Source organism: Acaromyces ingoldii (genome assembly GCF_003144295.1).
Source record: "Acaromyces ingoldii strain MCA 4198 unplaced genomic scaffold FA10scaffold_10, whole genome shotgun sequence".
In the NCBI taxonomy this organism is placed as follows: Eukaryota; Fungi; Basidiomycota; class Exobasidiomycetes; order Exobasidiales; family Cryptobasidiaceae; genus Acaromyces; species Acaromyces ingoldii.
Window position 1 is genome coordinate 108,272 of NW_020290256.1, and position 24,514 is coordinate 132,785.

Genomic DNA, 24,514 nt, shown 5'->3' on the forward strand with positions numbered 1-24,514 from the left:
TTCATGGCGACTTTCTCTACGCTCTGCCATTGTGCACAGGCAAAGATACCTCTATGAAATGGCGGTTCAAAGAGGGAGCGGGCCTTGGTCAAATTTAGACCAGTAGATCTGACAAATGAGCGGAGAGGGCAGATCTACAAACTTATGGAGAGCACTCACTGATGTCATGTGACGACGAAACCTATTTAAAATTTCAGAAGGTTCCTCACGCTAATCGAGCTCGTCTGTAAGCCCGAACGCTCAAGGCAGGAGTGAGGAATTTGAAATTTGTTCCATCGATTCACGTTGCTCATTTAAAAGCCAAAGCACGCACGTGCTGCCAAATATATTGATCGAGAGCGGTGGCCTCTTATTTAAACACCCATTGGCTGGCAGGCCTTTGCTTAAATTGGCAGTCCTTCGTCATCAGCCTCAGCGATCTTCTCCTCCAACTTCAGGGTGTGGCCTTGTCTCTTCTTTGATGGTCCGAGGTCGTCGCAAGGATCCTGATGCACGCAAATCGAGGCAATTAGACGTGTCGCGAGCATTTCGCGAGCGACGTGCTCAACTAATTGTTGATTTGCGGTTGCAGAACGCTCGCTTGCAAGAAAGAAATGACCGTCTCGAAGCAGAGCTCGCTGAAATCAGATCCCGCAGTGGACACACTGCCCTGGAAGACAAACTAACCAATATGGTGAGTGCGCGTGCATTCCTTGGAGTTTTCCACTTCAAGTCGCTGAGCATCTGAGATGTAGTCCGATTTAGCACGTCATCTCTTCTCCTCCGTCGACAATTTGAGGAACGATTTGAGGAACGATAGGACAGAGAGCTTTCTCGCCGAATCAAAAGATGCAGAAGAGGATCACAGCTCGGGAGAGGTGAGCACTTTTGACACCAGAAGAGGAAACCCCAACGCCACCTTTCCAAATGCGCATCGCCACACAAGGAATAGAGCATATTCGCCTAGCGACAGCCTCACACGCCGAGGTGACGAAATCGGATATGTCGGTGTATGGACTGAAGGCGTCAAATCTGTCGGAGGTGATGCTCAATGTTGTTGCGCCGGCTTCTTCGATTGCGACGCTGAAGGAGACATGCTGATATCTTCCTTTCACGTTACACACGGAGAAGAACATTTGGCTTAAAAAGTTTGGCATGGAGAGGGTGCAATATTAGAATGTACAGAACTGTACCTGTTTCTTTCTCGATTGAGGCCGAACGGACGTGTTTTCTTCCGGAATAAGCAGCTCCCGACCAGATGAAACTTTATGAATTCTCGGAGTCGCTCGGGTTCACAAGCGGAGCTGAGAAGCGATGCCGAGACAAAGCAATTCATTGCTTTTTTGTCAAGACGGCTGTGTGAATCGGTTCCTGGTCACCAATCGAATGTTGCTGTCAAATGTCGAATATGTTTGCTTCGGCTGAGTGGCGTCAGAACATTGGGCATCTCTGTCCTCAAGAACTCTAAGATCGAAGCGCTTCGGCGGGACTCTTTCTTTCCCCCTCCTCCGTCTTCTCCAACATCGTCAAGCGTTCCTGTCGATTGGCGAATTGCCTAATGCACTCCGCTCTCACTGTTCATCCTGTACGGTCGAAGGTACTCGTGTGCTAAGCGACCACTGTGAGACTTCGTTGCTCTCCAAGACGAAAGCGCTTCGAGAAAAGGTCCAAGCAGTACATACAACACAGATTTTCTCTATTTTTGTGAATTAGAGGAGACTCTTCCTCTCCACCTCCAGCCAAGAGCAGCAGAGATCGCTGCACATCGCTATTTGCATTTTTTCATGACTTGTCAAAGTTTGTGATCTTCCCCTTCGGATCCGGTCTGAAATTGGTGCCTCGCTACCGTCTCGCTTTGCGCCCACGTTGACGCTGATCGACGTTACGCTTTGCTCGTTTTGAATTGAGCTCTCGGCGACCGACGAAGTTTTGGATACGGGCAGCAGCAAAAGCACCGTGCATGACAAGGCCATCAACTCACGACGAGTGTTGACATTGCAAATGCCCGGACGCAGCGCGCGCATAAGATGAAGGAGGATGCCCTGCGTATGCAGAAGCACCAAACACTTGAGCTTGTGCTGGATAATTGCGCAGCAAATTAATCTGGCCTGAACGAAGCTGTCGTCGGGCGCGGGTGAAGGAGAACGCGGCTGCCGAGGGTTTGGGGACCCGACATTGACGTAACGTGCCGAAGGCGCGCCCGTGTATCCATGCCGTCTGGCGCCTCGTCCGGCGCGGAAAAGTAATGGAGGCCGACCGAGGCATGACGATGATGGCTACAAAGAGAGGTCAATATCGCACAAAGGGCCGTCCCTCATGAATGTCATAAGCCATGACCCCGGAAGACGGCGATGGGTCGATGGATGCGGCATATCCAATCATCGGATACAAAGCGCGGCGTCAACAGGCAGAAGAACAATGGCAGAGCATTTCGACAGGTGTGAAAGGCACAGACCGCAGGAACGACATTCTTACAAACGCGTTTGCCACGTGCAATTCCTCAATGCCGTAATGTCCGATAGCTTCGACTTCCTTTGCCCGACGCGTCTTCGTCATGTTCCCGGACCATTGGAACACTCAGGAAGTTTGACGTTTACCACGGCGTTGACCTTCTCCATTGCGTGTCAGGTGGAGCAGGTACAACCACAGGGCCACCGCAACACCAAGTCCTTCTCCATAGCCGCTCGTGTCCATAGCTATCATGGCTCTCCTTTGATGGTCTGACTGATCGGAAGTTGGCAATGCCTTCGCCGTCAGCGTTGCTGCAGCATGAAGAGGCCGGAGCCAATGCCCCAATGCCATTGTAGAGCTCTAGTGCCTTCCTCCTTTGGCTAAATTTCTCGAGACGGAGTTTTTGATCATAACTTTGTTCTGTGCTTCGATGACCTCTGCACGTATGAAAGCGGTCCTCCTCTCTGCCTCAAAGCCAGCAGCCCTCCTGACTGCGTCTGACTTCAGCTTATAACTACAATTTATTTCGTCTTGATTTGTTTGAGAATTAACCAGCACCGTAGGAGCATGTAAAAGACGCGCGAAAGTAGAGGAAAAATATTGGATCACTACAGCAGGAAGTTAGAATCTGTGCGCCCTCAAAGAATCTTACTCAATTGATCGAGTCAGAGCTTCAAGGACGGCTTCGCATAAGCCACACGCGTCCGATTATGCGCATCTTGCATCAATGATGTTTGTACCGTGTTGGTGCTTGAGCGAAGGTTGTGCATGCGTGAAATATATTTCAGTTTCTATTCTGTGTCTTTCTCTGTCCACTTATCCACTACTTGTGCCTACAAAATCGCCGAAAACCTCAGGACGCCCGGTCTGCACCCATTTCGCTTCCATAACAAGGCTCCCACTTTCGCATAAAGCATCTTGCCTTGCCTGCCAATCGCCTCGCCTGCTAGCGTGCGGGGTAATTAGGAACAGGTTCTTGGATTCTGCAACCAAAATCTCCTTGAGATTCGCTGAAGCCTGTTGCGCGCAAAACAGATCGAGCGGATGTGGGGCAGATTTAAGTCTCTGATGGCTTTAATTGAGAGCGATAGCATACCGAGCAGAAACAGTGCTGTAATGCTTGTTGAGAAAACCTGTAACTTCAGAAAGTGCAGACTCTTTCCGAAATACAGATGACCAGATTGGATCTGACCACTTCGACTGGCGAGAAGGATGGGCTTTTGAGCGCCGGCTTCAGCTCTTCCTGTTTTCGTGATGGGAAATGTAAACATGGAGTCTCGTTTGACACCCGGAAGTAGGAAAGAGCTGGTCGAAACTTTGGTCCTCCATGTAACGAATGAAGGTTCGTATCTCCCATCATCTATGGTCAAGCTGACGTGCCACGAAAGCGCTTCATAGCACATTGACGGTTGTGGAAGCTTAAAAGCCTTCGATCTGGATGCTCCGAAACGATCCGGCGAGATGACATTGCCGTAAAACTGCCGCAACGAGAAGTCTTTGAAAACGAAGAAGGTGATGACAAGGAAGTCGTCCTGATTTCGCGACATTAGTGCGCAAAGACCTGGGCAAGAGCACAGACTTACTTTCTCGTACAAAGTCCATTCACCGCGATCAAATGCATGATGTATGTCGTCACGGAGAAGCAGCCCAAAACTCGGCGAGAAAAGGTAAATTGGGTCGAAGCCGAAAGCCTCTGTGTAGTACTGTAAAAGCCTGTAAACCGTTCGTTCGCGTTCGCCACAACGGTCATAGACTGACCTCGGGCCGATTTTGCGGAAGGATATGACATGCTGTGCAGCTTCCATACGGTACGTTGGCTACCAGGCAGAAAGCATCTCTGGCGATGAGAGATTCGCGAAAGGTATTCCGCAGAAAGCGGTAAAAGCTAAGCTTTGGCAGGATATGTACAGAGTACCGAACGCACCTGATTTGCGGAAGACCGCTTTGAATCACTCATTGTACTACCCTCAGCGCCTTCGGCGATCGTGCGATTCTTTGCCTTGAATCTTGGCCCCGGTCTTTCGTGGACGGCTTCATCCACCTGGTCTGTGTTTAAAAGGTAGGACAGATTATTCATCGTCTCTTACACCGTGACGAAGATGCGGGACTCGACCGACGTCTGAAAATGACACCACCGGAGAACACGTGCTCCTCGGGAGCAATTCTGCGTCCACAATCTTTGACGAACAAGTCCCCCTCCTCGATGAAACAGTGTTGCAACTGCTTAGCACGAAGGTGAAGGTGTCAACTCGACCTGCGCGAAGGAACGAGATTGGGAACAGCAAGAGCTGCTTCGCTCCGGCGCTGTCATACACCGCAAGTGCTCCCTGGTCGTTCCAATGCATTTGTGCAAGGGGAAAAGTTGTCACGCCCGCCAGCCCGCCATAATAATCGTTAGAATCGTGCTGTCCTAGCAGTAGTAAAGAGGCAGGGATCGATGAAATAGTTCAAACCAAGCTAACCGGTAGGCATACGCGCCTTTTCCACGTGCATATGGATGTGGGAATGTTGATCGAGTGGAATATGCCCACGTGTCATCCCTCATATCCTTGACTTAAAATGCCGTACTTAGAGTCAGCGCTGAAGAGAAACCAGTCGAGTTGTTCCCGCAGCAGTGATTGGTTGGGACAGGCGCTTCTAAATCTCAAGTTTCCGCCCGGAGCAGAAAGAAAAGAGGTACAGTGCCTCGCAGTGTCCAGTTCGACGAGGAGCAAAGTTCGTCGTCGCTGCCGGTGATAATAAGATAAGTATTGATACGTAGTCAGCCTTGAAGAACACCAAACGAACTAGGTTAGATATCCTACCAAACCTCTTCTTGAATGGCCACCGGTGAGCATGAGAAGATTTTGAGTAGCCACCTTCCTGTACCTATTCGATAATTGCGTCCTCGTACACTTGCGATGACCTAGCAGCTTGTTCGATGCTGCTTAGTGAATCAACGATTCACATTCCACGGCTCCCTGTGTTGTTGTTTTGGATGACAAGCACATCTGGTATACGCCCAGGTAGTCAGGCACATCCGGAAGATCCGGCGAATCAGTTGTCACATTGGACGAGTCGATGCTCTCAGAGGACAAACAGGGGCGAGGGTTGTGAAGAGGTTTTGAGGCTGAGATGGAGGATTAGACGAAGGGTGTGGCTCTCGTAGGCAGCGAGCCCCGTGATACCCCAGATGAACTCTCGCTCGAGTAGCTACTATTAATTGTCTGCTTATCTCCATGGTGCCCCCTCCTCGCAGTATTCTCGGGATGGCAATAGCCCGTTTAAATTTCTTCATCAAGTGGACACCTTCTTGCCCTGCAACGATCTACGGTAACAATAAATACCACTACCCCAAATCTGTGACTTCCCTAACCATCACCCTTAACCCTAAACCTAAGACAAGCTCGCACGTTGCTTGCTCTCTAAAGTCGGGGTGTGATAAGCTAAAGAAAAGGCTTCGCGAATTAGCGCCTTCACGAGCTACTATAATCTGGCTGCGCAGGGCCCCGCAGAGACCAAAGACCAACTATATTGTGGTAACATTCGCGACATGTCTTCAATCTTCCCTCTTTCTCATAGATTCTGGCGTATATAGCATACTTATGACGGTGGTAGTGAATGTGTCCTTCTTTCACCATTCTGAACGTATTCTTTGGACTTTTGTTTTCTGATATTTCCAGAAAATCCATGTGAAAAGCAATCACTTTAACGTTGCGGTCTCCCTCGTTGCGCCAAAATGATTTGAAAGTAGACGTGGCAGAAAATAGTCTTGAAAATGCGAAGTGCTAAGTGATCGAAAATGGCTACACCAGGTTACAAATGTCTTTTCTCTCGCGACAGCATAAATAAGCTTTTGGAACATATTAATGTTGCTGTGCCCGTCGAGTCTTCTACCTCTCCCGTGCTTTATCAGCCATATGTTACGTCTGAGCGCTAAAGCCAATTTTGTGCTGGGCTTCGAACATGTCTCGATGTGCCATCCATAAATTCATGACATTGCTAGCATCTCACCGTCCGCTAATAGTACGCGTCGACAAAGTCCGCTGACATTTGCAGTGAAGCGCTGTGACCGATGAAACAACGAACAGGCGAGTTCAATGAGCGAGAGAAGGCCCGGTAGCAGGCTGAGCTGATCGAGAATTTGAAAAAATTTGTTCTTTGGCCGATGTTGTCTCGGTCCCAGATTTGGGACCGAAGTCAAGGCCTTTTTGGTCGACTTGGCTATCGCCATCATCGTTCTGATACCCTCGCTTCGTTATTGCAACATCCCTCATCGTTTCCCTCTTCTCTGCCCGGCCTCGGATCTGATCACGCTAGATTTGCACGCTTCTCAAATCGTCTATGCGGCCAAAGTCTTGGTCTCGAAGCTTCTCGCGGCTCCAAATCGTCTCACTGGATAAACGGGTTTGTTGCTTTGCTGCCATAAGCCACTCAATTGAGAGGTCCGTGTTTGCAGTGCTCGTATTGCCATTGTCTATATCAAGCCCTTCAGGTTCAAATTGAGTATAGATGCGGGCTTGCATTGCAGATCGACTGCTGCGCTATGAGCCTGCATAAGGTCGCAGCAAGCTCCCAACGTCTTTTTAGAATTGCAATATCCGACAGCTCGTGACTTGGTGGGACCTTGCGTGTCCTTTCGGCATCGGTCTTTCGGCATCGGTATGGCACACAATGTGAAGAAATGCGTATTTCGAGGGAACGATGAGCTAAAAGTAAAGCTTCTCCTGCGGTACTTCTCTCATCTGTTCTCATGTGGTCGGTATCCCAGAGACTTTTAACCTGGAATTGGACGGCTATGACCCGCAAGTCTCTAGGACTGCTAAAGTTTTTTTCACGATCCCAACTCCTCCTCCTACCTCTTTGAACGCTGTTCAGCTGCCCAGATACAGGCATTCATAGCTGGATTGTGCGGAAGCCCTCCTGTTTACCACGGTCAAGCCCTTGCCCGAAAATGCTGTGCCAGCAGCGATCCAACGCTAGACTCACTGGTATCAGCGCCCGAGAGGTGACATTGAGCCTGCAATTTAACAGCGTACCAACCGGCTGCTCGTGGGCCGCGTCCAGTGCCTTTCGAGCAATAGAAGACGAGCCGAATATGCAAAAGAGCCCGAGATCAGTGTCGGTAACGATGCTGCAAGAGAAATGGCAAGCAGATTGACGGCCCCAGCGACCAAGTCCTTTGTGTTTCCTATCAGTAAACCATGAGTCTAAGGTGACATCATGCACTGTATATCTACGTGGCAATCATTGCGCCGAGCATCGACGACCCAATCGATTCCATTTGCCATTGAACAATGGGTGAACCAGGAATGGGTGCACGCCACAACATGAAAGAATTTTTGCACGTGCCTTAGAATTTTTAATTCGAAATTGGGAAAATGATGCGCTGGGCTCCTCGTGCGTCCCGTGTTTCCTAGCGAACGCGCTGTGCATCGCAGATAAACGTGCGACAACCAACCCCACTTATTGCTCTTTCTGTGAAATGGCAAGAAAGCATCATCATGGACGGGATTGAACACGAGAACCCACAGGATTGGGCGAAGGGGAGGAAATGGGCGATCACCATGACCGCGTGTTACATGTCGAGCCTTATGTGAGACACTCACAGATATTCTTCAGCGATGAGCGAAATTGACGTTGCCTGTCCACATCAGCTCCATCGCTGCCTCTTCCTACGTGAGAACGAGAGAGTACCCTGCAGGATAGAAATCGAACAGAAGCTGAACCTTATAACAGTCCCTCGGTGTTGATGCAATGGCCGTTGACCTCAACACATCGCATCTCCTCGCTGTTTCTGGCATCTCCTTGTGCGTGAACTCTTTTTCGTCCAGGCAAGGCATTTAAGCTAACAATCCGATAGCTTTACGTTTGCCGTCGCCATCTTCCCCCTTTTTTTGGCACCGCTAGGCGAGTCTGTCGGTCGCAGGCCCGTGTATCTCGCCTCCTACGGCATCTTTTTTCTCTTCTTTCTCCCCGTCGCCCTTGCTCATAACATCGAAACTGTCCTGGTCTCGCGATTCCTCTGCGGCGCCGCAGGGTCCGTAGGTTCCACCATGGTTGGCGGCACCCTCTCTGACATCTGGACACGCCGAGAACGTGAGATTCCCATGGCCCTTTTCTGCCTCTCGGCCCTTTTCAGCACGCCCATAGGCCCTATATTCTTTAGCTGGACCGAAGAGAACTTTACCAGATGGCGATGGATTCACTGGACAATGGTTGGTTCTAGCTTTTCTTCTTTCCTGCTGAGAAGCGTAGATGCTCATCTCATTGTGCTAGCTCATTTCGTCGGTCCCCTCTGCCGCACTTGTCCTTCTCGCCTTCCATAGGGAAACATTGGTGATGAGGGAGCGGCCACATGGACGTTCGACGCTCGCTAGCATGCTCGCGAGGACGAGAACATCTCTCTCATTGTCGCTCGTTCGACCCTTGGGTAGGTTTTTTTCTTTCGCTCTTCTGACCTCAGCCGTTGCAAGCGAAATCTCAACGGACGATGTTTATACAGTGCTTTTAGCGACGGAGCCCATCGTATCCTGCCTTTCGCTCTGGATTTCGTTTGCCTGGGGCACCCTCTACCTTTTTCTGGAGTCAATCCCCTTAGTCTTTTCTCAGTATGGCTTCTCCCAGGGCCTCGGCTTTGGCGGCCTGGCTGTTGGCGCTTTGATCGGCTTCGCGATGCATCTCGTCTACCTTCACTCAACAAACGTTAGGACTAGCTCAATGCCCGAGACGAGGCTGTTGGAAGCCTCATTCGGGGCGCCTCTTTTTGCTGGCGGTTAGTAACCACCATAGCGCTCCAACAGGCACCGAAGCTGACCTTTGCGGCATTCAGGGTTGTTCTTCTACGCTTGGACCGCTCAGCCAGAGTTCCCGTGGATCATTCCGCAGCTTGCCTGCGCCTGTCTCATGTCCGGCCTTTACCTAGTCTATGTTTGTATATCGTGCCCCACCGCCTCAACGCTGTCCGGCTGACCAGACTCGAGGCCATCAGGCCTGCATTTTTATGTATCTGTCCGAGTGCTACGGTCCTTACACGTCATCAGCTCTTGCGGCCCAGAGCTTCAGTCGGAATATTCTTGCGACTGGTGAATATTTGCTTCTTGCGTCGTAGCTTTTCTTCTCTCCTGCTGATGCTATATCTTAGCATTTCCCCTCTTTGCAACCGAAAGTGAGTCGCTATCTTCTCGCACAATTTCTGAACTAACCACAAGCAGCGATAGTGTACCAGGCGCTCTCGTACAAGTGGGCTTCGACGCTTCTCGGCTTCGTCGCACTTGCCCTAGCCGTTTTCCCTCTCCTTCTCATCCGCTTTGGCGTCAAATTGCGGAAGCGCTCACCCTTTGCCACTGAGCAAATTCGTACTCAGGACCGACAAGAGGGCATATACGCTTCCACTGCGCGACCTCCCCGTCTCTGAAAATACCCTGTCTCACCCACTTGATATGAACGTTCCCGCATGGGGACTATCTTCACGCTGCCTTGCTTCTTTCAATATCTCCATCTAGGTCGCTAAGCTCGCTGTGCCGAAATTTTCAGCCGGAATTACACACTTGTACCTTGGATCAGCTGAGGTTTGATTCGGACTTCGTTGATATTTCTTTGACCTCGTTCGACGTCTCTGGTGTTAGGCGGCCTCGATCATGCCGAAAAGCTTCTTGAATCACAAATTCACGTACACTCTGCCTGCTTATTTGTAACATTCGACGAGAGCGAACAAGAGAGCGTGACAGATTGAGACACCGTAAGAGAACATTGTAACCACCCGCTCGACGGGAGTGTATCCACCCACCGATGAGTCTGGCAGATCACTGAAACGCTGAGCTACGAATTTCCCGATGCTTCCGATGCTGGAGCTCAGCTCTGTGAACAGTCATTTTCGTTTGAATGATCGAAGGCTCCGGCCGTGGGTACATGGATCGGAATATCCTATACCTCAGGGCAGCTGAGCGAGCTACCTGGCTCAATGTCAAGATTCCTCTCGATCCTCGGGACTGTGCTAGAAGCGTTTCCCGGTGGGAGATGTACGGAGAAGCAAATTTGCTCGAGCGTTCATGAACGATGTCAACAAGGTGCCTCGCCTGCCGCTTTGACGCGGAGGAGCGGTCGGCTTGTACCACTGTTTTGCTGTACACGAGACGCAGGGGTGTTGAGCTGCGCGCTTGGAAGAAGCCTCTGCCGCCAAGGTGCTCGTCCTGCTTGGATGGCACTTGGCACCCTAAAAATCGATCGCCAATTTTCTTTTTCAGAGTAAACCCATCCACTGTTGAATGACTCCGCCGTTCTAACGCACTACACTACCCTTTTGGCCGATTCCTTCCCACCGATCCCTTGCTGCCGATCCCTTGCGGCCGATCTCTTGCGGCCGGTCCCTTGCCGCCGATCCTACCATTACTGTCAGACGCATTCGCATCATCCGTCGGCACAGCGTCCTGTCACTTGCAGCGCCTCTCAGTTCCCGAACAATCGATATTTTGCGTAAGAACGCATAGAGTTGCCGGCGCAAGGTATTACATTCTCGCCTATCAATCTAACTCAGATAATCCAGTGGGACACGAGCTCCAAGAGTAGAGTAGGTCGACAGGTCGAGGGCATCGAGCTGCTTGCTTGTTTTGCTCCAAGGATACATCGTTGCTGCCCGCCACACCTCTGGCTTGTCCAATGATCAATCTCGCGTCAAAGGAGCTGAAGTGCTCCTCTCGACCACAGCAGGCCAAGCGGTGACGTAGACAGAAATCACGTAAAGACAAGCACCCGCCATCCTGCACATACGATATCATCTCTGCCTCCCCCTCTGTATTGACCGCTTTTTGTGCTTGTGCATTTCTATAGCATCCGCGCTCAGGCCCTTCGCGTCCGGCCTATTGACGTTCTTTCGCGCATTGTCACTGGCGACAGGCGCATGCGGCACAGGAGGTCGATGTCTTCTGTCTCTATCGTCACGGTACCAGTAGGTGGTATATAAATCCCAGTCATTGCATAAACTCTACTCGGGCAGGCGTCGCGCCGATTTCGATCGTCAAGTTTGCTGTTGAAGGATGGGGGTAGATCCTGGGGACGACGCTGCTGCTGTTGATACTGCCAACGATGACGCACAAAACAGTGCTTGCATCGTTGCCTTTCGATCCTCGAGCGCGCAGAGCCAATTAATGTCAGTAAGACCGACACCATTACCTTCGCCATGCTCTCGTCGATTATGGCAAATCATATGGATATGGTTCAGCGAATCAAGCAGATCCACTAAATCCACTGAACAGGCGGAGGCTGATTCGTGGAGTAGCTTCGTCTGCTTCGTCTACTTCGTCGGTTTCGTCGGACGTTTCAGTGTCGATGGGGCCGGTCATTGTCCTTTTCCTTTGATTTAAGCCTCCAGCTTCTCCTCAAACCCATTTGAAGTGGTCTTAGCCTAGGATTCATGCAAAATGGATGCGTTGCCTTTATTTCTGCTAGGCAAAGGGCAGGCTTGGAGAATGGCCCTATGGCCCTGTGGGCTTTAATTTGAATGTCCGTGATACGAGCACAACCTCGTTCTCCGAGCCTTGGCCCGACATTCCTTCTTTGACATCCGACAACCAGGCACGCTGCAGCCATCGTTTTGGGCACTTTGCAACCCGTCACACTCTGCCATATCTTCTTGTCAGCAATTTCCCCCAAGAGGTAATAGTGTTCTTTACTGTACCTGACTTAGGCATGAGTGGTGCTTCAACATTCTCGTCTGCGACAGCGCCACAAACGCGTCCTGGCTCCAATCAACCAATAAGCTTCTTCAGGTCCGGTCCAGAAGCCATTTGTCATGTGTTGCTGTACATGGCTTTACTCGTGTCAGTTGCCAGTTGTGTCAACACAGTGAGAACGATGGGGAACGACAAGACGAAGATAAGTACAAGAGCAATGGGAGCAATGGGAACAGTGGGAACAAGGGATCTGCAAGCCTTTTCTCTACAAGAATTTGGCGATGTGAGTGACAAATGAAACTGGGACCCGTCAAAGGCTTTCTTTCGATGTCGACGAAGGCTCTCTGTCTTTTGTTTGAAAATCTGACTGCCGTCCTTCTAAGTTCACCCTTCATCCACCCTCCCGTTCTCTATTGATTCTTTCTGAAGAGATTAATTGGCACAGAAAATGAAAGCACAGTGGAATTCTTCAAAGTATGGCTTAGAACGAAGGTGACTCTGGTCGCCCCCGCTGCGATTTCATTTCGCTTGAGACGCTTGACATAGACAAAATACGCGGCGCTTGTTGAAGAAGCGACAGGCGCGAAGAAAATGCCTTCTGCGGGTCCGATGATAACGATATTTTTAGGATGGCGATCAGAGTTCTACCGTCCGAACTTGCTCCGCGTATGCTTCTTGTCGCACGCTTTTGACTACCACAGCATTCCAACACGCGTTCCTCAATCGCATGTCTCTTTTGCAGCTTGAACAGTGCCTGAGAAAGCCAGTGCACCGCATCCCTAAGAGAACGAGGACAGTAGATCAAATTATGATGTCGCTGTCCTCAGAACGAAATATTTGCTGTCTTGGCGAGTATTAGGTCAGATTTGGGCGCTTTCTACGCTCCGCGAACAAACTATCTGGTTGGTGTCGGTTCTCGCATCTGCATCTTCAACCACCATCACTCTCTAAATTCTGCAGCAGCGGCTTCCAAAAATTGCCAGGTTTTCGGCGACATCTCCTATAAAAAGAAGTTCAAGAACAAGAAGCAGCTAAAGAGGCGGCTGATGGGGTAATAAGCATTCTTTAAAGCTGCGAAGGAGTACGACGCCTGCCTTCAAACAGCGCTCCGGTTCTTCAAGGCATTCCATTGGACCATGGAGCGATACAAAGAGCTAGCTATCGCCGCATCCGTGATCTGACTTGGCCCTTTGAAAGGTTGAAGCATACATGAATTGGTAAGGTGAGCTGTTGATTCGTGAAATTCAAGCTCATGCTAAAAAGGCCGCCCTTATCTCTTCAAGTTGCAGCAGGTCTTATCTCTTCAAGTTGCAGCAGCACGTTTGCACATCCAACCAGCTGCTTCAATCCACGCTTCTCAAAATCTCTCACCTTCTCGGAAGGGATTGTTACTTCGTCTGTACCTTACCGGACGGGGATCGCATCCGGTAAGATATCTCTTCAGCATAGGGAAAAGCGTTGACGTTCCTAACAATTAAAACAATACAGGTCTTTAATGAATCACAACAACGGCTATATAAAGCGGGACCTCTTTGAGTTTAAGCAGCCCGGCAGGGAGTTTGGTGCAGGAAACGGTGATCGTCGATATCTCTTCACACTTCATGGATCCTTCGTCGACCTGCCCGAAGTCGCAGTACCGAAAGACGTCCTGATTAGGTATGTTTGGAAGGTGCAGTAGGTCCGGGGCATCTCATCGCATTTGCGCCAGACGGCGATTTGCTGAAACAGCTCAATGAAATTATGCTATTGTCAGCCTTGCGAGGAGTAGCGGTCTTCAATTGGTAGAGACATTCACTTTCGAAGAGCTCGTTGATGTTGCAAACCAAACCCTTGCAGCAGGAGCAAGAACGTCGGTGCCCTCTCGCGCGAAGAATCAGCGCAGCTTTGTCGAGATCGGGAGGCGGGTGTTATCAGTTGATGAGCGCATACTTTCTTGTGAGCGCGACGTGCCTGCAGCGGTAGTCTTGCAGTGACGCTAAAGTCTTTCCTTCCTCTTGGCGAAAGCTTGCTATCGTGCTGTCGTCTTCAAGAAGGCTGTTTGCCTCGCAAATTATTCAGACAGCGCTACTGGTATACATGCTTTCGAGCTTCCAGGAAAAGAACCGCCCGATGCGACCTGATGTTGCCCACGTCCGCGGGAAAGTTGTAAAAAGTCACAGAGCGTCGCGAAGAAATGAGTGTCCGAAGCCTGTGTCATAGCGCTCGCGGAGCCATTCGAGCCGTCTCGACGGTAAAATGCACTGCAGAAATTTTGCGTTGCTCTTCGAATTGCAAGAGAGTTGAATATGTTACCCGCTTTTCATAGCGATGTGAAGCGAGAAGGCGCCACCTCTCAGACGATATCCAGGGGCGTACACCATCCTTGTCTTGGGGATAAACGTCAGAATTTAGGGTGCGGTCTCACAAATGGTATGTACTGCAGCAGGCCCTCCTCCGACCGCTAGGTGTTGTAGGTGCCAATGAGCTACAACGACAGGTCGCCTCGACCCTCCGTCAGACTGTTTATTAAGACGTCGTGTCCTTCGCATCCTCCTTCCTTTCCATTTTCCCATCCCCATCCATGCGATGAGTCGAGCTTGATCTCCACGCACCAAGCCTCCGCAGTGCTGTTGCATGATTGAAGGCGCTCGCAGCGTACGATTTTGCAACCGCAGAATGCCGATTCCAATCGATGTCGTCGTCGAGCAATGGATTGAAGTCTTCCCACTCGGAGGCATCACTCCACCATAATGGTAGATGTGTGTCCCAGTCAGCTTTTTCTAGACGTTGAACGAGTCGGCGAAAGGCCTCAATTCGCCTTGCCTCGACTTGCTGCTGTCTTCGGCATATGGCCAAAGCGCAGCAGACCAATAAGACGCAAAGCGCAGCATCAACCAGCGTAAGGATGAGCGCGAAGCGAGACGAAAGTGCGGCGCTCAGTCCAGAGCAGAACATCAGGACATGTTCATCTGTTCAACAAGTCGACGGAGACAGGCGGACGGCGACGTGCCGGAGAGGTTGTGGCTCCTGGCGCCGTACGTGGTGAGCGTGATAGTGACCTTCGCTGTTTACAGGAGTAAGCAATGAAAAACCGTGCTACACCACGTGACTCCTTGTAGAATGCATCCTACAGGACCGTAATTTGCAGATTAGGTGCTCTCCTCGACGACCCATCATGCACGCCCATGACGCCTTCATCGCACAGCAAATCCCTATCTCGTGGCTTCATTTGGCGACCATTTGCGCTGTACCTCTGTTGCTAGTGCAGGACGATCCGTCGAACCGTTCTCGCGTTGGACTCGTAAGAATTCTTACGGTGCTCGCCCACATCTTGTTAACATCTTTATCAGCAAGCACACTCCTTCGATCGCATAGACCGAGGAGTGAGGGCAAGATGCTAGAGGCGATCAGCCAGTTGACTGCAACACTTGACAGCATTGAGGTCTCGCGCTACGAAGAAGATGAGGAAGAAAGAGGCACGCCAAAACGCTTCGACTTTGGAGCGGTCGATGACACGGCTGCGCTCTATCAGGTTCTGGTATTGTTCAGTCTCTACGCAGACGAGAAAGCCACCCGATACATCAAACGGCAGCAACCTATCCTCTGGGGCTACGAACCATCACACATGCCCTTCGCGGCAAGAGAACAGTGGAGAGCCTGCAGAGCACGTCTGGGCAACCACCCCTTTGTAGACCCGAGCAGGTCCGATGATGCAGAAGAGATGACCTGGTCAGATGCGTCGTCAAATTAGCAAAGATTTGCTGCAAGACCTTTTTTTTTCACCCAGGCCAGAATTTGCGTTGACTTTGCAAACAAGAAGGTGCTCAAAGCCAAAGCACGGACCGTTTGCTCAGTCCGGTCATTGATGCTCGCACCTCTGAATGGCTTATGACGCACGTGCCATTATATTTCATTTATCACGTGGTTGCTTTCCTCTTGCTGCTTTGCTCCACGGCTGGTGACAGGTGTTCGTGTGCTACGTAAGTGGGCTAGCCACGTCGCTTCCCTCGACGCAACATTTCACCCGGCCTTTCGAGGAAACTGAAACGACGTCCCTCTTCCACCATTTCAGGTCTCAGGTCTGTCGGAAAGATCAGGATCGAAATCGTCGGAATGGCGTCTCTCATCGCTGCACAGCCTGAGCTCGTCATGTCGGCGAAGACGCAGCTGCAACGACTTCGGCGGATCAAGTTTGATCGGTGAGGACTCGACGCGCGCAAGAAGAGAATCTCTGACCGCTGGCTGATCCTGCAAGCTGCATAGCTTTATAGGTGTGCATACCGGTTCTCGCAAAAGGTGGTCATTTCTCAAGCACTCGGCGTTCACTGATATCGGACAATCTCGGCAGGTAATCACCCTGCCGATCTCACTCGCGACAGCCTCGCACGCTTGAAACCTGCGCTGTGAGTTGTCGTCAGTTGCGGTCAGATTGGCTTGTTAGCATGATGATCCTAAGCACTCGGTCACCTCACATTGTCGACAGCTACGAGGTGACGGAGAAGAAAGATGGGCTGCGAGTGCTCCTTCTGCGTCTTTCGCGTGGGGAAGGGGATCATATCGTGACTCGTTGGCTTTTGGTGAGCCGCCTTGACAGCTGATTGATCAAAAATGTGCGCGATGACAGACTCAGCCGAGCTATTCTAGAACGACAGGAAGAATGACTTATTCGAGCTCACCGCAGAAAATCGGAGCTCTTCACAAAGCAAGTCATCTGACGGAACAAATGGCAACGAGAGAAATCCATTCAGCAGAGCCCCGTGGAATGTCATTGACATTCTCGACGGGGAACTCTGTTGGACGTCAAAGACCGAGACTGGAACGGAACTGAAAGCTGCCTTTGCCCCAGAGGTGCGCAGGGCTATTCACGTGTTTGACTGTTTGATGATCAACGCTAGGGCGACGACTCCTCTTCCTTTTCTTGAGCGACGCAAGGTGAGAGCTGCTTCGTGTATGCCCGTATCAGACCTCTAATTTGGGCCTTCAGCTCCTTTGTGAACGATTTGAAGCTTTGACGACGTGCGATCACTGGAGAGCAAAGTGCGTGATTCGGCTATTGCAGATTTCCGAGAACCCTGGAAGTCCTAACTTAAAGCACGTCCAGCTCAGTGTTGCTTTTGAAGCCGACGTTCCCTCTTGAATGCCTCGACAACTTCGCCGATACTGTCTCAAAAGAATGGGAGGGGATCGTACTCTATCAAATCGATGCGCCGTACTACCTCGAGTCGGGGACGCATATGTGGGTCGAAGTAGTTTTGCCATCGAGCATCTTGATGCTTACCTAGAACGTTGGCATCCAGAATGCGATGGAAACCCGCCCAAAGCCTGAGCGTGGACCTGCTAGTGCAGCGAAGTGACGAAGCAGGCTTTTCACGTCTCATGGGCTGGAAGGGAAGAGATGAATTTATCGACTGTGGCAAGATATCGAGTGAAGTCGTCGAGCTCCCGGCGTGAGTTTCCTCGTCAAGATTGCTTGCGACACTCACAGGCCCCTTTGCCAGACGTTGCAGCTGACGACATAAGTTCATCGGTGGACCAGCTCAAAGTCATGTGACGTCGGCGAGTTCGTCTTCTTGCCATGTCATGCCCAATGGTTGTTCATTCGATGGAGGCACGACCGGTTCCGACCCAACCACATCGACCGCATTCAACAATTGATAGAGCTCAGCAAGGACTGCGTTGAATATCAAGAGGTTTGTTTCACGCCGTTGCCATTCTTCTGGTGTCAAAAACGGAATATACTGACCACCAGCGGTGCAACATGATGCGATATTGCAGATTTTGGCAGTTTCGAGAGCTTGTCGAGCCAGACACGGCGCGAATTAGATTTGATGCCGATCCTGAACACTATACACTGTGCGGTCAGATGCCGAGTTCTATATCTATAAGACGACAGTGCTCTAGCTCGAGGCTTTGTGACCCGTACGATATCATGAATCTTCTGACTCACGAAGACATCGGCCAACACAAAATGGGACCCAAGTGATGTCGATTAATTTCAGGAGAGGAAATCCTCTGCGCAAGATAGGAAGCTTGATTAGCAGCTATGACTGTGCACTGGCTCGTTCTGCCGGTCGCTGTCGGTTACCACCGCGCGATGCGGACATCGTGGAGGTCTTGCGGCCGGCTACCAGCCGAGGGCAAGATCGATCATCGAGCTGCCATTGCATTGGAGCAAATTTCTTGTCCTCGCTCCAAGGTGTGTATGACCATTGCATGCTCTCAGCTAGTCGTACAGCTGTGAGTTGCTGTACGCGATCGATCCATTCAGAGGTGACGAGAGCCCGACAGACATCATAAAGCTGACCCAGAAAGAATACGTCGAGGGCGCAGTAGGCGATCAACGAATTTGAGAAGGGCCTCTGCTCCAGCAGATATTCGTCGCCGCCGCGCGCTGTCACATACTCTTGTGCAAAAGTCGTTCGCGCATCCTTGAAGTCCGCGAGCGTGTGACTGTCCAGCACACCGCTATGTGCGATCGCCTTGTCAAGACTCCACCAGAATTTCCTCTGGTTCGGGGACCGAGAGACAAGATGGTAAACCTGAACCTCGACCACGTTCCGCAGCCGAACGTCGAAGAGAAAGAAAAGTGCATTTGCGGCATTCCGCACGTCGTACACAGCCTTCTTCACGCTAGTACTTTCTAGGATACCCTTTAAAGAGACTCTTCCTGCCGATGTGGTGAAAGCGGCGACTTGCAGAAGATGCACATCGACGAGGTACATATTGCCGCCCGCTCGGATCGATAGTACGGAGATTGTTCCGTGGCGACTGAGCATCCTTCCTTTCAGCGCTAATGAGACAAAAGCTGCTGTCTTGAGGTCTCGGAGGCAGGCTTGAAGCGAGTCAGGACCATCAACAACAGCCACAAAGTCGTCCCAGCTGTCCATTTGGGCCTTGATCTTGTTTTAAGGCTCCTTCTGCTGAGCTTTGCGGTGCGCCCAAGTACGTCGATCTGCGGGAGCGGGGGACGTGGTGTGCAAGTGCGAAGATACCAGCGCCGGTACCGGTGCCAGCTCTGAGGGCGGGAGTCTTCGAAAGCGTCGAAAGATTTGGAAGCGTGAGGAAGTGCACTTCCTCTCTTCTGACTCTGACCCTTGGACCCATGACTGCGCTGAAGGGGACCCACAATATCAATCCTGACCATGAGGTCGTCGCGGAGGTTGCATCGCTCATCGAACGGGTGTCGCTCAGTTTAGCGCATCAAGAAGGCGAATCGGCCGTGCAATGTAGTATTAGCGTACCATTGTGAATCATCAATCATCGCTTCTGGCCTCTCGAGGAGTGACGCAGACTTGGTGTCTCAGAACCACACCCAAAAGGGAACTGAAGGCGAATGGCCGTGCGAGCTAACGTTTAGCGTCGTGATGCTTCTTCAGTTTTCTCTCCTATTCTTCTGAATTGCATGCAGACCATATGTACACAAACAATTCTGAAAGGGAAGGTTTCCTGCAGCAAAAGTTGAAAAGCCGTATGCACCGTATGGGTTGATCACATGCATCGCCTTTCTTTATTCTTTGCACGATCCCAAAGAGTACAGTGTGTGGATTTTCCTCTATCGACGTTGCGGAGCATGCTCCTCGTGGAAATTGACGGAAACACGCTGCGTTCACACCGAAAAAATAAGATTTGTGGAACCATCAGATTAATTTTTGATAATCCCCAAAACAAAAATATCATAAATATAAAACATCGAGGATCAACCAGATCCCTGTATTAGAAGTAAACTTTTGCTCCACATTATGCTCTAATCTAAAAAGACGATCGCTTGCTTCCTCGATGGAAGAGATCAAAGGGCGCCAGAAAGCCTCGTAATACCGAATCATGCGCGTAGCAAAAGCGTCGAGCATCTTCTACATACTTACGATTTCAAGATGCAACCTAAGCTTTGATGATCCAATACCCGTCTTTTGCGTCTGATCTACGAATACAGTGGCAATTGAAGGCGAAACAAGTGGGCCTGCTGCTGTATTGTCTGCTCTCCCTTGAATCTCGCACAAGACGGTGGCAATCTGGCAACGAGCCTGATCGAAAACGAAGCATAAAGGCCGTGTACAAATGAAGGTCGATAATGAGGAAGCACGAAAAGGAAGGAAAGCAACAAGCGATACGGTGTGCAACTTCTTGACATGCATTGCCCTCGTCATACCCTCCGCAGGGGGCAAAAGCACGGCTGCGAGAAGATTCCCAGTACTCGATATTGATAGCATCCTAGATCTGGAAGACCCGATGGTCACGAGAGCATTACATCACCACGAACGTGCGCTGGAGGACGATTCACAGTGGGAGAAAGGTAACAAGCTGTTATGGAAATTCCAAAAGAAGTGGCTTCGCCAGAACAGTGCCGGTCGCGTTCGAGCAGTCCTGCTGCATTCTTACGAACAAGCGCAAGCTCTTGGATTTGAAGACATCCACATTCTTGTCCCATCACTTCATTTGCATGCACAAGCGATGAAAGAGCGCAGTCCAAGGGGTCAGCGCATAGCTCGCTTGAACAGGGAAGTCGTTGTCAGCGAGGGTCACAGGACGAACGTGCAAATAAGGCTATATTCTTCGTGGCGAGAATATACATTGCATCTGTGCACAATTATGGCCACAGTGGTAGAGGAACATCATCAAATGGATTGAAGAGCGCGGGAGGATTGCAGATGCTCGATGCTTACTTCAAAAAATTAATGAAGATGCGTTCGTTTTTGTGAAAAAAGATTTGTGTTCTTGATATGGCCACCTTCGCAAAGCTTACTCTCACAGACTTCGCATTAAGCCTTCTTACAGAGAAAGCTGAGAACGGTATGGGTGAAAGGCAACATGTGTAAGAAGCGCAAGGTGCGGGAGGGTGTCCGTTTGTAACAAGTCCCAATTACGCGTTTGTTTCCCGTTGAGATAATTTTGCACCTCCCATGCCCATTCAGATCTTGTCGTAACCCCGGGTGCTTCATCACCCATGTTCATTGTCATAGAAAGCTTTATTGATTGTTACGTTACATGCTCGTCAGTATGCCACCAATTGTTGTCCAAGATCTCTCAGGTACTGTAGGCTGACGGAATTACGGCATCTGAGAGGTTCGTTCATCTTTCAGACAGAGAGCGTACCCTGCATCCAGACAAGTCGAGACAGTGATGGTCCATGGAGCAACTAAAAGCCGTTTTGAGATAATCTCCTTGACTTGGCGATCATAGACTTTGTCGTATCGGTAAACTCTCCAACAAATTTTAGAGATGAATGTGTAATCAAGCGAAAGTAGTGCTCATTCATGCAACCTCGATGATTTTAAAAAAAATTTAGAGAGAGCTTCTTAAATATTTTGACAGTCTGGCCAGCAATTTTCAGCGTTGAAAAAATAGAAAAATGGTGATTTTCCACCTTCACAGTGCTGTTCGAGAAAATAACAAAGGTGTAGTATGGCATATCAAATCAGTCTCCTGAGACGCCAAATTGAGATAAAGATGGACAGTGAAGGACACCAGGTGTTCAAGACGCTCGCAAGAACGGTTGAGTGATGTTCTTGACACGAAGATGATCATCATATGTGCCAGAGGGAAGACGAAGAAACGCTCGCGTTCGTAGTATGACCTAGGAGGCTGGATACCTTTTCCTTCTTTTCAGCCTGCAGGTTATCACTGCATGCCACGAATGTTGACATCAAAGCGCTGAGCTAGGGTTTCCGTAAGCCCCCTTTTAGTCCATCTAGATGACGAGACGTGGATAATACAGTTGTTCGCAGGGGCCGCACAAATAGCCATCGTGGACTTAAAAGATATACCTATCACTTGAAAGGTGCATGTATCTAACACTGGACGGACCCGGACACCGACTGAGATGTTCGTCGCAAAATATCTTTTCGTTCGACATTGAAAGATCACCGCCACTAAGTATAAACTGTCTCTGAAACTGGTCAAAAATCCAAAGTCGATCAATGCACACGCGAATCTAATGTTGGCGATTAAAAATTAGTGTAAGCAACAAACGGGTTCGATGAATCCAAATAATCATGCCTGTATGCCTGTAGCTCTTACTGCTCTGACAGCAGTTCAATGTCAAATCGTCCCCGGGTTTCTTGTTCACAAAGCCTGGTAATTCTCTGTGTGGTCTTGCGTATAATTAGGATATGACGCTCTGCAGCGACCCGTCTTCAGTCATTTAGAGAAGTGCAATATATAAAGCTATGAAGCACAGACGCTGCGCAGAGATCGACGCCTCTTCTTTCATCGCCACAATCTCTCCTTTTAGCCAACTTCACCGTCGCGTGTCTGTATGAAGGTTTCCTGGCGATGTCTTTAGTCGTTGGGAAAGCTGCGAATGCCACTTGAAGCGAACTTTGTCAGTTAATATTACTCGAATTTGCGCAGCAAGTGTTTGCGATTGTTGAGCCGCCAGAATGACTGCCTATGTGGTTGTGCTTATGCAGCCTTCGGCAGGCAATCTTTTGTAATTACTCGAGAATGTTTGATGACTCATGTAGTCAACACTTCAGGACACGCCCCTAGCACTTCGCGATCTATTAAAACATTCATTCTAAATTATTAATCTAGTCGCCGCACTCTTGCGCACACTGTCTTACGAGAGAAAAGACACATGTCCGACTCACGATACATTCACCTTCTTTGTTAAGGGCGGTGCTGAGAGCAGTGCTCGTGAGCGCTCCTAAGGATCAGTGGCAGTCTAGTCATCGATGAGTTGTTCTAACGCTCTTCGAAAACAAGGACAGGAAAGCATCCAGATAATCCAATCTGGAGGGAGTTCATGGGCTTTCCTTACTTTCGCGGAGTGCACGCATTCCGCGAGATTAAGATCTAGCAAACGCAGCTCTGCAGCATTTGACTATGTGTAGATGGGAAAAGGCCGTGACGTATTTTGTCGTGACAGACGCCTCACCATAATTACTGTCGGCTTCAATTTGCTCGACAGTCAGTGCTGGACCATGAAGTAATCCGGCTGGCCAGACAATTTATACATTGGCTGATATCGTCGACAATGACCTGCTGCAGAGGCAATTAGACCCCTATCACACGGGTACAGAGAAATGGTCATAGGTTCGTCATCGCCTTGAGACTCAAACGAATTGCTATTGAGATCGGGAATCCTTAATTTTGTCGATCATTCGTGCGAAGAAAGAGGCGGTAGGTTGAAGTGAGAGCGACTGTGCCGCTGCAGAAAGTCTGAGGAAGCTTAGCACTTCTCATAGTCCGCTATTAGACTCCTCATAATCTGCTTGAGCTCTTTCAAATCTGGGAACGATCCTCTGATCTGGCGGTCCCAGATGGTCTTCGTCTCGCCCAGATGGAGTAAGACACGGAATCTCCCGGCTGTATCGCTTGCTGACTGGGGGTGGAGCATTATCGCTTCGATAAAACCTTCGCTCGAGGCTTTTGTTGGCGGCTCTTCTATTGTAGAACGTGTGCTAGCTTTTGGAAACGAAAGGAAGAGCTCAGTTTGGATCCAGATTGCTCTGTGAAGCCATTTACTCCTGTTGCAGAACTACATCAATCGATTCGAATCTACGTTAGCTGAGGCCAATTGAATCTCGTGTTGACTGAATTTGCTCACTTCAATCACTACTGTAAAATCTGGCAGTGATTGGCACAAAGGCGCCGATGATACAGCAAGTCGCGCCCGCGAATAAGCATCCTCCTCGTCGTCGCGGACTGTTTGCTTTTGTCGAAGGATCGCTTCGCGATGGTGATCCCTTTCTCTACCGATATATCGGGTTGTCGCCATCGTTGCTCGCGAAAAATAATCGATGTGGACGTGGGACATCCATAGAACGCGACGCGTCCGTCCCCTTATAAGTCCGCGTGGCCCGAGACACTTATAGGTCACGTTTTGGTGATTAATGAGATCGCTCGCTTCAATCACTGGCGTGTAGTGGCTGTGATCGAGAGTCAAACGGCCGTGTCAGCGAGCGATGATTCTCGCTTCTAAGCTGAGAGCTCTTCAAGAAAGCGCCAGAGCGTCAGCAAAGCTTTTCGTCCAGGGGCTTCGTAAGTCGTATCATTGCAGTGGGCGAAGAATGCCCTCGTATTCCGGAAATTAGCTGAATATTCGCTGTATTTATGATGACTGGAAATTGCAGAATGAGAGAAGGTACAGGTCTGAAAGTAGATGTCTGTGGGTGCACGCACGTGATCTGCCGTACATTGTGTAGTCGACTTCGTGCCGCGCTAAGCTGGTGCGGACGCGTTCACTCAGCAGCAGTATCGCGAAGTAACCGTGTGTCTAGAACAATGCTTCGTGTCCTCGAAGGGTACGGAAATGTAATAATTTTGAATAGTCAGGCCGGAGAGCATTTTATTCTCAGTTTAGATCGAAACGGTGTCAGCAGCAACCTCGTCAGTCGAATGCACCAGCAATTCGGTGCTCTTTTGGCGCGCAAAAGCCGCTTCTTGCTTTGTACGTGTGCGCAGATGTTATGCCCAGGAGCATTTGGTGTCGAGGATGTCAAGTATTTACCGTTGGA

At 50.1% G+C, this 24,514-nt stretch overlaps 10 protein-coding genes across 10 annotated transcripts; 5 read left to right on the forward strand and 5 right to left on the reverse strand.

Annotated features, from left to right (window-relative positions):
• Positions 1–1,576: 1,576 nt before the first annotated feature.
• FA10DRAFT_49662 (hypothetical protein) lies at positions 1,577–2,149 on the reverse strand. Its single transcript, XM_025525526.1, has 2 exons — positions 1,662–2,149; positions 1,577–1,587 (listed from the first exon to the last, which is right to left on the reverse strand). Exon 1 carries the CDS (start codon positions 2,001–2,003, stop codon positions 1,689–1,691), a length of 315 nt encoding a protein of 104 aa, XP_025373856.1. The 5' UTR covers positions 2,004–2,149; the 3' UTR covers positions 1,577–1,587; positions 1,662–1,688.
• A 1,097-nt stretch (positions 2,150–3,246) lies between these two features.
• On the reverse strand, positions 3,247–4,775 carry FA10DRAFT_263178 (hypothetical protein; the record flags this gene model as incomplete). The annotated part of the gene is made up of 7 exons (XM_025520179.1): positions 3,247–3,447; positions 3,807–3,962; positions 4,014–4,143; positions 4,189–4,220; positions 4,355–4,476; positions 4,518–4,607; positions 4,685–4,775. 7 exons carry the CDS (start codon positions 4,773–4,775, stop codon positions 3,247–3,249), a joined length of 822 nt encoding a protein of 273 aa, XP_025373857.1.
• Positions 4,776–7,826: 3,051 nt separating this feature from the next.
• Positions 7,827–9,657, forward strand: FA10DRAFT_270029 (MFS general substrate transporter). Its single transcript, XM_025522969.1, has 9 exons — positions 7,827–8,005; positions 8,067–8,088; positions 8,149–8,219; positions 8,273–8,627; positions 8,689–8,842; positions 8,915–9,184; positions 9,242–9,494; positions 9,554–9,577; positions 9,630–9,657. The coding sequence occupies exons 1-7, from the start codon at positions 7,914–7,916 to the stop codon at positions 9,379–9,381; spliced, it is 1,104 nt and encodes a 367-aa protein (XP_025373858.1). The 5' UTR covers positions 7,827–7,913; the 3' UTR covers positions 9,382–9,494; positions 9,554–9,577; positions 9,630–9,657.
• Positions 9,658–13,568: 3,911 nt separating this feature from the next.
• On the forward strand, positions 13,569–13,938 carry FA10DRAFT_270031 (hypothetical protein). The gene is made up of 2 exons (XM_025522970.1): positions 13,569–13,799; positions 13,876–13,938. The coding sequence occupies exon 1, from the start codon at positions 13,576–13,578 to the stop codon at positions 13,756–13,758; it is 183 nt and encodes a 60-aa protein (XP_025373859.1). The 5' UTR covers positions 13,569–13,575; the 3' UTR covers positions 13,759–13,799; positions 13,876–13,938.
• A 228-nt stretch (positions 13,939–14,166) lies between these two features.
• On the reverse strand, positions 14,167–15,123 carry FA10DRAFT_270032 (hypothetical protein). The gene has a single exon (XM_025522971.1). It carries the CDS (start codon positions 15,012–15,014, stop codon positions 14,586–14,588), a length of 429 nt encoding a protein of 142 aa, XP_025373860.1. The 5' UTR covers positions 15,015–15,123; the 3' UTR covers positions 14,167–14,585.
• A 48-nt stretch (positions 15,124–15,171) lies between these two features.
• Positions 15,172–15,978, forward strand: FA10DRAFT_270033 (hypothetical protein). Its single transcript, XM_025522972.1, has one exon. It carries the CDS (start codon positions 15,235–15,237, stop codon positions 15,808–15,810), a length of 576 nt encoding a protein of 191 aa, XP_025373861.1. The 5' UTR covers positions 15,172–15,234; the 3' UTR covers positions 15,811–15,978.
• A 1,293-nt stretch (positions 15,979–17,271) lies between these two features.
• Positions 17,272–18,268, forward strand: FA10DRAFT_270036 (hypothetical protein). The gene is made up of 4 exons (XM_025522973.1): positions 17,272–17,295; positions 17,357–17,506; positions 17,596–17,749; positions 17,835–18,268. The coding sequence occupies exons 2-4, from the start codon at positions 17,358–17,360 to the stop codon at positions 17,880–17,882; spliced, it is 351 nt and encodes a 116-aa protein (XP_025373862.1). The 5' UTR covers positions 17,272–17,295; position 17,357; the 3' UTR covers positions 17,883–18,268.
• FA10DRAFT_270037 (hypothetical protein) lies at positions 18,034–19,273 on the reverse strand. Its single transcript, XM_025522974.1, has one exon. The coding sequence runs from the start codon at positions 18,944–18,946 to the stop codon at positions 18,101–18,103; it is 846 nt and encodes a 281-aa protein (XP_025373863.1). The 5' UTR covers positions 18,947–19,273; the 3' UTR covers positions 18,034–18,100.
• Positions 19,274–20,010: 737 nt separating this feature from the next.
• Positions 20,011–20,755, forward strand: FA10DRAFT_50448 (hypothetical protein). Its single transcript, XM_025525528.1, has one exon. The coding sequence runs from the start codon at positions 20,115–20,117 to the stop codon at positions 20,682–20,684; it is 570 nt and encodes a 189-aa protein (XP_025373864.1). The 5' UTR covers positions 20,011–20,114; the 3' UTR covers positions 20,685–20,755.
• Positions 20,756–22,985: 2,230 nt separating this feature from the next.
• On the reverse strand, positions 22,986–24,113 carry FA10DRAFT_270039 (hypothetical protein). The gene is made up of 2 exons (XM_025522975.1): positions 23,605–24,113; positions 22,986–23,535 (listed from the first exon to the last, which is right to left on the reverse strand). Exons 1-2 carry the CDS (start codon positions 23,773–23,775, stop codon positions 23,227–23,229), a joined length of 480 nt encoding a protein of 159 aa, XP_025373865.1. The 5' UTR covers positions 23,776–24,113; the 3' UTR covers positions 22,986–23,226.
• Positions 24,114–24,514: the final 401 nt, after the last annotated feature.

Bases quoted from the DNA above. Each gene is read 5' to 3' on its own strand.
- FA10DRAFT_49662 (XM_025525526.1), bottom strand. From the start codon at position 2,003: ATGCGCGCGCTGCGTCCGGGCATTTGCAATGTCAACACTCGTCGTGAG.
- FA10DRAFT_270036 (XM_025522973.1), top strand. From the start codon at position 17,358: ATGCGATGGAAACCCGCCCAAAGCCTGAGCGTGGACCTGCTAGTGCAG. The intron at 17,507-17,595 runs GTGAGTTTCCTC...TCGGTGGACCAG, and splicing joins GAAGTCGTCGAGCTCCCGGC to CTCAAAGTCATGTGACGTCG. The intron at 17,750-17,834 runs GTTTGTTTCACG...GCGATATTGCAG, and splicing joins ACTGCGTTGAATATCAAGAG to ATTTTGGCAGTTTCGAGAGC.
- FA10DRAFT_270039 (XM_025522975.1), bottom strand. From the start codon at position 23,775: ATGGCGACAACCCGATATATCGGTAGAGAAAGGGATCACCATCGCGAA. The intron at 23,536-23,604 runs GTGAGCAAATTC...CGATTGATGTAG, and splicing joins ATTTTACAGTAGTGATTGAA to TTCTGCAACAGGAGTAAATG.
- FA10DRAFT_270032 (XM_025522971.1), bottom strand. From the start codon at position 15,014: ATGTTCTGCTCTGGACTGAGCGCCGCACTTTCGTCTCGCTTCGCGCTC.
- FA10DRAFT_50448 (XM_025525528.1), top strand. From the start codon at position 20,115: ATGAAGGTCGATAATGAGGAAGCACGAAAAGGAAGGAAAGCAACAAGC.
- FA10DRAFT_270031 (XM_025522970.1), top strand. From the start codon at position 13,576: ATGAATCACAACAACGGCTATATAAAGCGGGACCTCTTTGAGTTTAAG.
- FA10DRAFT_270033 (XM_025522972.1), top strand. From the start codon at position 15,235: ATGCACGCCCATGACGCCTTCATCGCACAGCAAATCCCTATCTCGTGG.
- FA10DRAFT_270037 (XM_025522974.1), bottom strand. From the start codon at position 18,946: ATGGACAGCTGGGACGACTTTGTGGCTGTTGTTGATGGTCCTGACTCG.
- FA10DRAFT_270029 (XM_025522969.1), top strand. From the start codon at position 7,914: ATGGACGGGATTGAACACGAGAACCCACAGGATTGGGCGAAGGGGAGG. The intron at 8,843-8,914 runs GTAGGTTTTTTT...ATGTTTATACAG, and splicing joins GTCGCTCGTTCGACCCTTGG to TGCTTTTAGCGACGGAGCCC. The intron at 9,185-9,241 runs GTTAGTAACCAC...TGCGGCATTCAG, and splicing joins GGCGCCTCTTTTTGCTGGCG to GGTTGTTCTTCTACGCTTGG.